Source organism: Ovis canadensis, chromosome 12 (genome assembly GCF_042477335.2).
Source record: "Ovis canadensis isolate MfBH-ARS-UI-01 breed Bighorn chromosome 12, ARS-UI_OviCan_v2, whole genome shotgun sequence".
NCBI lineage: Eukaryota > Metazoa > Chordata > Mammalia > Artiodactyla > Bovidae > Ovis > Ovis canadensis.
In genome coordinates, this window is record NC_091256.1 from 88,000,862 (window position 1) to 88,015,467 (window position 14,606).

Sequence of the window (14,606 nt, forward strand, 5' to 3'; positions counted from 1 at the left end):
GTTTAACATAACCAGAAAGACGTCATCAGAGAGACAAGTGCTCTTGTTTGCCTTTGTAGCCTTCTACGTCACCCTACAGACAGACTTGCCACTTTTTCGTCTCACCGTCTGTCTCTAGTCCTCTAATGCAGTAGCATCAGCGTTTTCAGGCATTTATTTTCCTGTCAGCTTCAGGCACTTGGGAGCTCCCAGGCTACGCATGTGGCAGCAGTGCAGTGCCACTCCTCCTAGTGATTCCGATATATTCCCACCTTTCTTCACTGATATAAAAAAATATTCCAAGTTTCCTTGATACTGGTACACTAACATTTAGAAGGCAACTTTTAGGAGTTAGGGGAAGAACATTTTGACTTTATAGGAGCTCATTTTTCTTGTTTGGTAAATAGGGTTTTTCTCTTTCTTCTGCCCGCACCCCCCCCCCCGCCCCCCGCAAGGCTCAATTACTCAGGAAAAAAAAAATCTTATATGTTTCACATTTTCTACCATAACATAAAATATGTTTTCCACTTCTGTTATTAACCTGTATGATTTTGATTTTGGGGAATGGATGGATTACATTGATAGTCTATTAAATTATAATTAGAAGCAGCTGAGTACACTTAGCTTTTCTGACATTTATAGGAAAGGAAAAAGAGAGTAGAGCTTGGGTGGGAAGTATTTTATCAAAGAGGATAAAATTAGATGCAGGTTTTTTTGTTTTTTTTTTTTTGTTTTCTTTAGTGCGCCTCTGGTTGGCAGGCCCATTCTACTAGCATCTTCCAAAGCAACTTAGGCACCTGAGCTTTATCCAGAGTGCCAAGAGAGAGAGTGTTCACACACTGAAAATTAGTATCACATACCAAAACTCTGCATAACTATTTTACCCATTTATATAATACCCAGGGTTGTATATGGCAAGTACATGTACACTTTAGTCTGTTGAGACCTTCTTATACCCTTGGAAGAAAAATGTTTCCATGGAAAGATTGATATCTAATAGAAATCACACTTAGAACTGCCAGTTAATACTTTCAGAAGCATCCTGTCTTTTCCATCATCCAGTCTCTCTGCATTTAAATCTTTGAAAGAAGCACTGTGAAATATGTAGTCTTATAAAACTGCATTATAATTACAGAGATGCTTGGGAACATAATATTGCTTCTGTTGGTAAAGGTTTGATCTAATTACCTTGTAATTACCTTATTATAAAAATCTGACCTGTCATCTCATGTGAAGACCATTCATAGGATTAACTGGACCTCTGGGGATCTTGGAGGTATTATGATTGTTATTTTTGCTTTGTTGTTATTAGCTGAAGATTTAAAGGACCGGACATACTAAAATTTGTTATTTTTCAGTGTGAAAATGTGCCAATCGGGCATTTGTTTTTTGTGTTTTATTCGTAACTGAGCTATTTTAGAGGCAGCAGGAGCCACTTACTCTGTTCATCTCCAAAACTGTTTAATATAGTGAGGAAACCAAGGCCCAGCAAGGTTAAGTGGCTTCTTCAAGGTCACACAGCTGTTACTGCCAAGCCCCATCATCAGGTCTGTTACGAAAGGTGCATATGGATTATGTGAGTGGCACATTAAACGTTTGACGACACTCCCGAGCAGGAAGTAGTTCCTAACATTGAACATAAATCACCTACTTCCTTGTGATACTTGGAAGAGATGGAAACCAGCTGGTGCCTGCAATGCCAGTTCTCATATGGCTTCATTATTTCTTACTATTTAATTGCCGTTTCTCCTAATCTTCTTCAGGAACGACTTGCCTCCCAGGATCGTGTTTGTTGTTCTTTGGTTTTGTTTTTTAACTACAGCGGTACGTTGTTTCCCAAGGTTGTTGGTTATGTGCTTCCTGGGACCAGCTTACACTGTCTCGGGTCCCCGTAACAAGTGACCAGGAATTTCTAGCTGGTGAAAGAGCATTACACTTAGCACAGGGCCCGTGTGACCGTGCGGGCCGCACACTCATGAAGCAGACCCTATGGATCTGGGTGTTTTGTCTGAAATGTCCTTCTTTAAACATGAACATACTAAACTGTAGGGTTATATATTTTGATACACTACGGAAATTAGCTTGTTTTTTTGATCCAACAAGATAATTTTCTGTTCTTTCTCTGTTGATTAGTTTATACTGTGTAATAGTGATTTTTCCTAAGACTTCCCAAGGAGGAATGCTGGAATTGCAGAACGTAGAAGTAAGAACTGTATGTTCTGCTTGGAGTGGGAGTGTCCAGACTGAGGAGTGATTCCTCCCCAGAATTGTTACGTGATAGGCAGTGTCTGCTGTATAATTTGGTTTTGGGGCATTTAGTTTGTAAGAGAATGTTTGACAATGAAAAAAAAAAAAGCCGTGCCCATTTTCCAAAAAACCTTTGCGTGGAGGCAGCCTGCATCAGCTAGCCTCACCTTAGTGACACTGCGTGTTTTACCAAGGATGCCGAATTCCACCTAGGTGAGATGCTGGTCATCCTGTTACACATGAGTGAGAGAACAGTATCATCTGATGTTTGTATATGCCTTTTACAAATACACTGGTTAGCTTTTTGTTACATCTGGTTTCCTTTTTCTGATATGAATAATGTTCAATGTATGTTTGAATGTTGAAGGATGTAGAAAATATGCTCTTAAAATAAACAGTATTTGAAGCTTTGCATAAAAAAAAGATGAACCCACCTTAAAAATTTAAAAAAGACAATAAAAATTCTGTTCAAATGATCAGGTATATCTGAGTGCTCATTTCTGTCTTTCATGACTTTTTAGATATTTTATTTTCAGATATAAGAGGTTAAAATTCTGTTTTATAACATAGTAAAAGTGACTTTAAAATTTTTTTCATAGAAATCTTTATTAATAGTAACCCTTTAAAATGATTTAGCTTTATTAAAAACATACCACATGACAAATAAATGTACATTTTTTATTCCTATATATTGGTATTACATTTTCTTCCCCCAAATCTGGAGCTAAATTGTCTTTTTTTCAGAGAAAGATAGGATTTTTGAACAGTAATGCTATTTGATTAGATAATTAACTTTAAAAAGATATGTGTATTTTAGAATAAGTAAAGAGAAGGTTGTTTTTTTAAAAATATATTGGCATTATGTGAGTTCTTCTTTTATAGTGCTAATATAAATTTTACCAGAATTCAAATTTTTATTGCCTTTTTTCTATTCATCCCCTTAAGAGATAGCCAACAGTGCCACCATCAGAACAGACAGGCTCTTCTCATCATAGGTATTGGTTTTTCTCAATAAAATTTTTTTTTTTTAACTCAAGGATGGTTGAAAAACTATATGTTTAAATAGACATGGAAAAAATATTGGGAGATAACCAATGACATGTTAAAACTGCTTTTGATTTATTTTATGATTGATTGAATCAAATTCATAAAATTACCCTTCAAAAACATTTTACTAATTTGGATACTTAACATTTATTTTGCCAAGTCATTCTGTCTAGCTAGCATTATATTGATGCCAGTTCATTGTTAAAATCTTTAACTTCTTGAAAGAAACAGTCCTTGGCCTGATCCCATCTTCCATTTTGAGGGCAGTTTCCTCATTGTGCCCTGTTTTTAATATACAATTTATTTTTTCATAATGGAACTTTAAAGGTAAACTGTCAGGTTAATTTTAATTATGATGATTTCAGAATCTATATTGAAGCATAAAATTATTCTTTCATGGTCTGATACTTACATGATATGGTATATTTATTTTTGAATGAAAAGAAGCCTGTTCCCCATCTTCCTGTTGACATCAAACGGTCTTCTGATATGCTAATCCAGCGTCAGGGAGAGCGCATAGGCTTTATTTGGACTCATTCCAAGTCTGAAAGAAAATTAGATGTCTAAAACTGATTTTGCACTGTTGCCCCATAGACTGAAAACTGATGCTGATGCAGGCTGCGGTTAATAAGATTTAACGCTGAAACATGATCTGGGAGTTTTTACCATTTTAGTAATAACCCTGTCTGCTTCTTACCTAGTCTTCTGATTGTTACTTGTTTTTTGTTTTTTTTTGCTACTGAGGTAATAGTCATTGAAGTTGCTAATAAGTTCATTTCTATAGCACATGTTACGATAAAGATTACTCTGAAGTGATCTGCTTTTCCTTGAAGAGGTATCCTTTGGCGCACTGAGTGCATGTGAGTCGATAGAGTTGACCCTGTGCTAAGCACGAGGTAGGCAAGTTGGCAGCTTTCTTTCCCTGTATTGGCTTTCCTTGCAGCCCGCCCTCATCTGGTCACAGGGGTAGGGACTGACAGAGTGTGTTGTGTTGGAATCCTCTGAAATACCATTTCTCCATATTCAGTTACCAAAAAAATCAAAACAGCTGAACTTTCTAAAATGTCACATCATCAGATAAAGTGCGTTAAAGCACATGTTTAAATGTTGATGTCTGTGTAAATATTAAAAAGTTAAAATTGTCTGAAAATTTGTTTAAATGCAATACTGTTTCATGTTGGTCATTTACAAATTTTGCTAAGAAACCAGTTACATTTTGGCTTTGAAAAATAATTTTTATGTAAAGAATCCTTACAAATCCTATGAAATGAAACTAAGGTCTTTGTTCCTGAATTAGGATATTATTAGTATATTCTTCCAACAAATATAATGCAGAAAAATGGGCACACACATGTCCCTTGGGGTACTCAGTTACGGCCCCTCTTACGAATGATGGTGCAGTCCTTCCAAAGTAGGATGTGCACGCTCAGCTTTCTGCCCTGGCCTTCCGGTCACGTTTCGCTCCCATGCTTAGTTTTGTTTGTTCAAAGCAAAGTGCAGGTTTGACCTGGAATATGCAGTGGAAATATTCCTGAAAACTCTTCATTCAGTTCCCTCTTATTTATTTAATTTTTAATAAATGAAGTGATATTTCAAATCACCAAGGGTGGTTCAGTATTTAAAAGGAATTCTACTTCACTACCTTCTGTCAAGAGAAGCCCTGTCTTGTAATGAACGTAATTACCTCCAGGTCTCTAGACTTTCTTATTCTGGCTACTCTTAAATTTGACATCCTTCTTTTAGATAAGAAATCACCTTACATGGATGTTAAATTTTTGAAACAGGTGGACATCACAGGGATGCAGCCTGATATGGCCTATGCTGACTTTAGATACAGTAGGGAGAAATTAAAGGTGTGATATCAGGTACAAATCCTGGTATCATTTCACTATGAAAAGTCATATATTTTTAAGCTTCTAATAGGTAGGTGAGAATAGGTGTTTTTCTGACTTAAGTCAGAATCTAGTTTGAAAAATTTTTTTTAATCTTCTTGTTAATATTTTAAACAGCATTTTAAGAAACAAAAGAGGCTAATTCCTGAAAGGACCGTTTGGAAATACTTTGTGCAGCTGTGCAGTGCGTTGGATCACATGCATTCTCGACGAGTCATGCACCGGGGTGAGTCCAGGCTTGTGAAGCTGTTCTTGTTGTTGTAAAGCGTACTAGGCAGTTTACGAATAAATTCCTTCCAGCCATTGTGTTATCATGCTTTCTTAGGTGATTGATTTCCAAATTATAATCTTATTAATACCAGAATGATAAGCCTTTAAGTAAAGCCATATTTGGTTTTAAATAAGAATGAGAATTATTTTTCTGTTTAACTTTTTTTTTTTACTGATTATGTTAGTAAAAGTAAAAAAAAAAAAGATGCAGGAAAGCAGTTGAATATGCTTAAGTAAGAGTTGTTTTTTTTTTTTTTATGAACAGTATACCTTATAGCTACTCAGATTTTTAATGTTCAGCATTCACTCATAATATATTCATGATTCCCAGTCAAATGGTCAGACCAAATGTATGAAGGTTACATCACTGAGGCAGTGGTCCCTTCATTTTGGGATGTAAAAAATTTCAGTACAGTTGACTTAAGCAATTGAAATAATGTCATCTAAGTAATTATCTGCATCTTTTTTGATTTTATATTTTATGTAAACATGTCAATAAATTACTATTAGTGTTCTTGCCTGGAGAATCCCAGGGACGGGGGAGCCTGGTGGGCTGCTGTCTATAGGGTCGCACAGAGTTGGACATGACTCAAGCGACTTAGCAGCAGCAGCAACAGGGTGTTTAAAACTGATAGAAGGCCACACATTTATTTTGTGCTTTGAATTACACAGAAGTTCATTTGAAAATGGAAAAAATACATTTAAAATGAAAATTAATGGTGCTCATCATCCTGTATTGATGATTGTCTATCAAAGGACCAGGAACTCAGAAATACTAGGATATGTGAAAATTACTCAAAATAAATAACTGGTTCAGAATTCAAACTGACTTTCATTTTTAACATATATTTTAAGTTCTACAATGAGAAGTATTTTTAATCCCTTGAATATACCTACACTGACATCATTTTTCACCCAATGCCTTCTTTTAATTCACAGATATAAAACCAGCTAATGTGTTCATTACAGCCACTGGGGTGGTCAAGCTTGGAGACCTTGGGCTTGGCCGTTTTTTCAGCTCCAAAACCACAGCTGCACATTCTTTAGGTAAGAGACACAAGATAATTTCAGTTATCTGTCTGCTTCCCTCCACCCCACCCACATGATTAAAATATAAGGGACATATGAATTATATGCCAGCTCTTATCGTCTAAATACTATCAATATTTTAAAAATCCTTAGGTCCTGAGCTGAAACCTATCAGGTATAATGTGTCCATTCATATGACACTTGGACACTTCTCTTTGACCATCAGGCAGCCACTTAGTAAAAGAAAATGCCAGTGAAAAAATCTAGTTTTAACTGTTACCATGGACCTTCCCTTTTATTTTATGTTTGATAATATTAAGATAGTATGAAGAATAAACTGTATCTTGAAGACCTCACCTTACCATTTAAAAATGTTAGAGTAGTTTGCAAATTTATTAAAGTAGCATACATGGTTGTGATTACTCGTGGGGGGACCTACAGATGATTTGTGGCTCAGGAGGAAATACTCCCCTAAAGTATAAAAGTACAAGTAGAAGACACTTGTAATTTATTGATTCTAGAGCTGATAACATACCCGTGTCCTTTGTACCTAAAACAGAACTGAATGTAGCTAGTCCAACAGTACCTTAATGTAAACTGGTTTTCCATTAACATAGCAATTATTGGGAAGAAATTATTTTTAGACTGAATAACTTAAAGGGAATGATAGTTTCTCCTAAAAGTTTTCAAATCATAGTTTCCTTGTAACATAAGACTTTGACAAAATGGTAACCATCAAATAAGAATTAAGATAAAAATAATTTGGCTTTAATTTAATGATGCCTCATCTTTGCTGTCATAATTTCATTGAAAACAATTGATTTTTTAAAATTAAGTTATTGTTTTTAAGTGAGAAATAAAAATTAAATGGTCTAATGAGGAATGAGTTTCACTGAATGACAAAATAATAAAACGAGCCAAATTAGGTGACTAGACATTTTTAAAGTTTTCTGACTTTTGTCGCTGAAGCTCTGTGAGACCTTGAACCTGTCGCTTGATTCTTCTGCATCTGGGATGGTGTGTGGCATATAGTCAATATTTGGTGGATGACAGAGCATTGGACCCTAGATTAAGGAGTTGTGGGCAGATAATACTTTTTCCGCCACACAGAGTTTCAGTTTTGTCTAGTACTTCAAGAAAATAAAATTTCAACTGATACTGAGTAGTACTGCTTTAGTTATTTCTTTCACTTCATATTTATTTTCATAGAACATTGCAATTTTGAGGGGGATAGGGAAATTTGATATAAAATTCCATGAAAACTGCATGAATTTGCATAGCACTTGAATAAAGTTTTATTTGGAAGTTCCAATTCTTACCATGCAAATAGTAGAGGACTTCTGTGAAGAAAACCTCAGACTGTTCCAAGCCAGTGCCACTGGCCCTCAGGAAAGATAACCCGTGTTGACTTTGTTACTCACCTGAACGGAATGTCCTGACAGCACTCTGTCAGTGATCTATTGTACTTACAAATGCTTGGTCATCATTACACACGCGCGCACGCACGCATGCACAGGCGTGTGCACTGTGTACATGCCGCTTTGCAGGCTGTCGCTCTGCACATGCGTGCGCGTGTTCCTGCACACGTGTGTGCACTGTGTACACGCCGTTCTGCGAGCTGTCACTCTGTACATGCTGTAGTCGCCTGACCCTGGAGACCCAGCATTGTCATGCGAAGCCAGGTTGGAAGTGCACTCCTTTAGCTCGCCTGCCACTGCTCCTTACAGATGCTCTCAGTGGGGTTCCAAATGTATACGCGTCTCTAGGTTTAGGGGATGTATTATTCCAAGCTATGTGACTTAGAGAGCAAAATTTTAATAGATTTAACAATTAAGAATTGCTAGGATGAGATGGCTGGATGGCATCACTGACTCGATGGGCGTGAATCTGAGTGAAGTCCGGGAGTTGGTGATGGACAGGGAGGCCTGGCATGCTGCGATTCATGGGGTCGCAAAGAGTCAGACACGACTGAGCGACTGAACTGAACTGAATGTCAATTTTTATCTAAACCAATTCACTTAGGGTCATGTAGTTGCATGTAGTTTATATGTGTGTGCACGTGTACACACACACACACACATGAATTGGGGATGCCCATAATCATAAAGCACGCTGAGGCACAGCCAGTGAGGAAGTAGCAATGAGACTGATTGCTTCGATGAATGAATCAATAGGAAAATAATTTATTTCCCAAGTATTTTTGTTTTCCATGTTATTTTGAGAAAGTATTCTTAACATAAGAAAGCATCTTGTATTTCTGCCTGTCTTTTCTGTGAAGTAGAAATTAATGGTTTGAAACTGAAGTTCACTAAGCAAAGTACATTGAATATCAAGAATTAAAGTTTGAACTCTAGCCCAACAAGGTGTTTGGACCCAATAAAAATCTTATGTAGAAGGATCAGGAAAAATTCTTTGCTAACAAAGAATATGTATAAAATAACAAGGATAGAAATTGTGACACAGACTTACGTTTGTTGACAAGTTGACCTTAATTTTTGCTTTTAAAAAATTATTGCCCTCCTGTGTTATTGACTTACACTTTTGTTTTTAAGAGCAAATTTGAAAGAGTGTTTTAAAAATAAATACTAAGGATATATGATACAGCACAGGAAAATTTAGCCATTATTTTGTAATAACTTTAGGTGGAGTATAATCTATAAAAATACTGACTCACTATGTTGTACACCTGTTATAAATCAACTGTACTTCTGTTTAAAAAACTAAAAATAAAAGATTGCTTCTAAGAATTGGTTCCAAAAAGTACTTGAAAATGTGGTCACCTATATAAAATTATTTTGCTCCCAGAAAATTTGATAAACTATTTTATTGTATGTTGATTTTTTTTTCTGCTTTTGCTGAGAAGTAAATCTGTAGGGCATGATTTATTCACTGCTGCTGCTAAGTCGCTTCAGTCGTGTCCGACTCTGTGTGACCCCATAGACAGCAGCCCACCAGGCTCCCCCATCCCTGGGATTCTCTAGGCAAGAATACTGGAGTGGGTTGCCATTTCTTTCTCAATGCAGGAGAGTGAAAAGTGAAAGTAAAGTCGCTCAGTCGTGTCCGACTCTTCGTGACCCCATGGACTGCCACCTACCAGGCTCCTCCGTCCATGGGATTTTCCAGGCAAGAGTACTGGAGTTGGGTACCATTGGCTTCTCCGATTTATTCACAGTTTAGGTCTAAATATTATGAAACCTCAAATAAAAGAGATCTGTATGTTCATAAAAGAAAATTCGAGTAAGTTTAGTTTGAATGAATTCTATTCTGGAGCTAAATTTCATTTAATTTTGTAAAGGAGATTTTCTTCCAGGAATTTAAGTCAATAGGACAGAAATACCAAGGATTTCTAGAAACATCTTATAATTATGCATTTATATTTTGTTTATTCCAAAATGTCTTTTTTTCAAATATCAAATTTTTTTCACTTATTTTGACTTAATCATTATAAGGAACACTACCAAAGTTTTTTGTATTTAACAATCCTTAAGAGATTATTTGAATTTTTTAGTTGTCTCTCCAGTTTCTATCTCTAATATGTATCATTTAATTCCATGATAGCGTGTCAACCTGCAGTAAAATCTCTGGTTCTGTCACATTTTCTGTAGCAGATAAGGTTGTATAGACAGTCATGTTTCCAGCCAGTTTTCAGAACCAAGTTTTTAACTTAAAAGTATGTCAGCATGGAGCAATAATAATTCCTTAAATTTGGGGTTAAAAATTACATACCAAAGATGATGTTGCTGGATGTTCAGATCATGTCCAGATCTTCAAAACTGGAGGGAAAAAAAGAAAATCTCAGAAGCCTTTAGTTTATTTCTGCCCCCACCATACACACCCTCTCCCAGCCTCTCCACTTTCTTTTCTGTCCTCCTCACACTGTAAGCACTTCCTGTTTGGACCAGGAGAAGATCCTTCTGTGTTTGTAATATTCCTTTTTAATCCATTCTGGTTACCATATTCCCAGCAGAGAAAATCTCTTTCTTTAAAGACATTATCTGATTATCTTACTTCCTCCAAATCTTCACCTGTTCTCTATGGCCTAAGGACTACCATGGAAAGCCCTTGGCTCGGCATTTGGGGTCCTCTGGGGGTGGTGTCCTCTGGCCTGCTCCCCTCCTTGGCTACACGCCTTCCTCCATGATGTCTGCCACGCTTTTCTTCTTGCCTTGTTATGAGTGTGGAACAGAAGGACGTTTGTAGAGGATGGTGCATTTCTGGATTGACCTGCCCGCTGTGCTGTAGGACCTTGATCAGGCCATTTATTTCCTTTTCTCAGGTTCAGTTTCCAGGTTTCTACGAGTAGAAATGTGGCTAGTAACTGTGCTGTGTTCAGCCCCTAGCCTAGTCATGAAATGGAGGTAAACATGCTTTCTGAGCACTGTGGTGTACTGCATAAATGCTGAGTTGCCTTTGTGACTGTGATGGTGGTGAGGAGACAGGAAAAGGGGAAGCAGAGAGGGAGGTTACGAGCAATTTATTTCTCCTCTTGAAACAGCTGAACCGATCCATTCAGAAAAAATGGGTGCCATTCCAGGCTCTGGGTACGTAGCCTGAACAAGGCAAGCCCTCCAGAGGTTCTCACCTTGCGGTGGGAGGAAATAAATAGATGAATAACAGACGAAGAACCAACAGGGTTTGTTAGCCTGCACTTGGAGTGACCAGCAGGGGGAGTATTTTAGAAATGGCACAGCCCCTGCCAGGAGGTGGCATCTGAACTCGGATGAGAGGGTACAGAGAGGCCCAGGGAGTGACATCCTAGGCTGACCAGAGGTGGTTCAGATAAGGGGCTGCAGCAGAGCAGGCGCTTCTGCAGGTTTGCGGGATGGGGGCCTCAGCCACACGTGGGAGTGGCTCGCCCCTTCCTCCAAGCTCAGGGGCCAGCCCTGCAGCGTTGGCATGAGGACCCAGCCGTGACCTTCCCCTGTCCTCGCGGTCAGCACACCCAGTGTGGTCTGCTCTCCTCGGGGGCTCCCCTGTGCTAACCGCCTCTTCTGTGGCTCTGTGACGGCCCCGCAGCACGTGCTTCCCAGAGCTGAGCAGTCTAACGTCTTTTTGCTCGCCAGCCCGGTGCGTGCCAGGTGTATCGCTGTGTGTGCTCTGAGCTCAGGGTGCTCTGGTTTGTGTCCGCTTCCCCTTTCCTTTTCTCCATGGACTTAGCTAAGTCAGGGCTTCATTTAGTGCTTTTGTATGCAGTTCGACAGAGGGTGTGGCTGGGATACTGCTCGCTGGAATATGTATGTCCCCACATATAAACTTCACTCTGTCCTTTCCTGTTGTTCACCGACTGTACAGATGTAAGACTTGTTGGAAAATGAGTTGTGTGTGTGTGTGTGTGTGTGTGTGTGTGTATATCTCTAATTTTATGAGGAGGGCACGTCTCCCCCTTAAGTCAAGCTCTCTGGATAAGGGGCTCCCAGATTTCCCGATAGTGTGCTCCTGCCCCCCACACCCCAGCTGCACCATGACCCCACGGAAACCTCACTGCACAAAACGGAAGTGGAAATTCCCTGTTACAACCGTGGTGGTTCCTCCTGATACTGTCTCTTCTATTTTGTGTTACTAAAAATAAGGCTATTTGCAATCCAGTAAATTGATTTCACAACTCATTAATGGGTTATAACCTGCAATTTGGAAAACATTAGTCTGTGTTTACAGTACTTCCATGCTGTTCCATTTACTTAAGGACCGAGTCCTGTTTTTCTGCCTCCTGTTAGGCAGTCTGCTGGCCGGGCCAGTTCGGGTGGTCAGACAGGACTCAGTCATTCATGGAGCTGCAGGTGCTTGTGAGGGCAGGACTCACGTATTTGATTGTCCTGCTCACTTCACAGTCTTTGGGCTCCCTGAGGCCCGGGGTTAGGCGCGAGCCATGGGTGCAAACTCTTCGCCTTCCAGAGTCCAGGAGCCTGAGGCCCAGGGGTGGGCGGGCTGTGCACGCAGGAGGCAGTGAGGTGCTCCCCTGCCCGGCCTGCGGGCGTGCTGCATCGGGGCCTGGTGGCATGGTCCTGACTCTGCCGGGTCCCCGATTTGCCCCTCACCTCCACCTGGGGTCACCTTATCCCACTCTGCACGCAGCTGAGGAGCCTCAGGGGGAGCGCTGTTTGTGCCTGCCCTGCACTTGCCTGTTCTCCGTGCCCAAGCCTCAGAAGCAAGCAGGATCCGGAGGTCTTTCTTTGTATCCTCCTGTCGACCCACAGCTGGGGCTGACATTTCCAGGGAAGCACCCCTTCGAGACTGGAAACTAAAACCTGTGAAGTAGGAACATGGCAGTCACGGTGTGCGTTTTCTCTTGTCACCTTGGATTATTTTAAAATAATCCAAATATATGATTTTAAAAAATATATGATTATTCAAGCCATATCCAACTACCCGTCTTTCCTGTGATACTGACCCAGAGGAGTCCTCTTTTGCTCCTCAGTACCAGCAGCCAGTGTGGCAGTGAAGATGGGCACAGCAGTTTGATATTTGCAAGTAGTTTGAAGGCGCCTCTTCTCCTCTGTCCCGTCACGTAGTGTGGGGGTCGGGTGGCGATCCCTGAGCTCACTCTATTTAATAATGAATCTGCTGCCCCTGACACAGAATTCCTGATCCTTATCGTGTTTTTGTTTTTTCCTGTTTTTCTTAGACTTCTTACCTTGGAACACGGTGTGTGACTCACTCAGTATGCCTAGTCCTTTCCTTCTCCCTCCCTCACCACATGTATCTTCATGAGGACCGGGGTCTCTGTGGTTTGGGTTCGTACCTCCTGTGTCCCAAGTGTATAGTAGAGGACATATGCTCAGTACCTCCTGAGTGAATGAATTAGAGGTGGGCTGGGCATCAGAGGGTGGATTTAACTAAATCCGTCACAGAGCACAGGTTAGAGCATGCTGCAGGAAGCAACAGCAGTCAGCACTGAAGCATATTATTTCTGTGGTTATCCAGAGTCCACTGTGGGCCCAGGTGGCCGCCCTGCCTCCACATGGTCACTTGGCATCTCAGGGGTTTCCGTCTTGTATAATCTTCACAAGGGAAAGAGATCACGAAGAATTGACTTACTGGCTCTCAGTTAAATCTTTCTGCTTGAATGTAACACAGGTTGATTCCCACTCATGTTTTATTGGCTAAAACAAGTCTCGTGTCCATGCCCATCTTAATTCCCCTGTGTGTCCAGGAAGAGGCAGTGAGGACCGTGAGCTAGAGGAAAAACACCTCGGGGTTTTTTTTTTTTTTTGTATGATTTGTCCTCTTTCTCTGCTTGTTTATTTTTGTGACATATTTGTAGCTATTGTACCTGAAGAGTACTTAGCTCTCTCGATGGGATTGTATGGTGGTAGGGAAGGAGGAGGGAACCATACATGGCTTTGGAGCGTGTCCATCATTCTGAATTAGGTGATTCTGAGCAGAGGGATTATTTTAAAATACAGAATAATTCATGAGGTATGCTAAGAGTCTTGATCCCTGGTAAGTTTTCTCTTATCAGTAGATCTGTGATTTTCCCTCCTAAAATACTGGACATACACATGATCAGTTCAGTCGCTCAGTCATATCCGACTGTTTGCAACCCCATGGACTGCAGGCCTCCCTGTCCATCACCAACTCCTGGAGTTTACTCAAACTCATGTCCATTGAGTTGGTGATGCCATCCAACCACCTCATCCTCTGTTGTCCCCTTCTCCTCCCACCTTCAATCTTTCCCAACATCAGGGTCTTTTCCAATGAGTCAGTTCTTTGCATCAGGTGGCCAAAGTATTGAAGTTTCAGCTTTAGCATCAGTCCTTCCCAATGAATATTCAGGACTGATTTCCTTTAGGATGGACTGGTTGGATCTCCTTGCTATCCAAAGGACTCTAAAGAGTCTTCTCCAACACCACAGTTCAAAAGCATCAATTCTTTCGCGCTCAGCTTTCTTTATAGTCCAGTTCCCACATCCATATATGACTACTGGAAAAATCATAGCTTTGACTAGATGGACTTTTGTTGGCAAAGTAATATGTTGTCTAGGTTTTTAATGTGCTATCTAGGTTGGTCATAACTTTTCTTCCAAAGAACAGGCATCTTTTCATTTCATGGCTGCAGTCACCATCTGCACTGATTTTGGAGCCCAAAGAAATAAAGTCTGTCACTGTTTCCACTGTTTCCCCATCTATTTGCCATGAAGTGATG

The 14,606-nt window shown here is 39.9% G+C and overlaps 1 protein-coding gene across 7 annotated transcripts in view; it reads left to right on the forward strand.

Moving 5' to 3' along the window:
- Positions 1–14,606, forward strand: part of NEK7 (NIMA related kinase 7) — a 136,404-nt gene that overhangs the window by 94,182 nt on the left and 27,616 nt on the right. For all 7 annotated transcript variants that reach the window (XM_069544334.1, XM_069544335.1, XM_069544341.1 and 4 more), the window contains 2 exons: positions 5,283–5,391; positions 6,375–6,482. In XM_069544334.1, the coding sequence (XP_069400435.1) occupies positions 5,283–5,391; positions 6,375–6,482 (217 nt within the window). The remainder of the gene's footprint in view (positions 1–5,282; positions 5,392–6,374; positions 6,483–14,606) is intronic.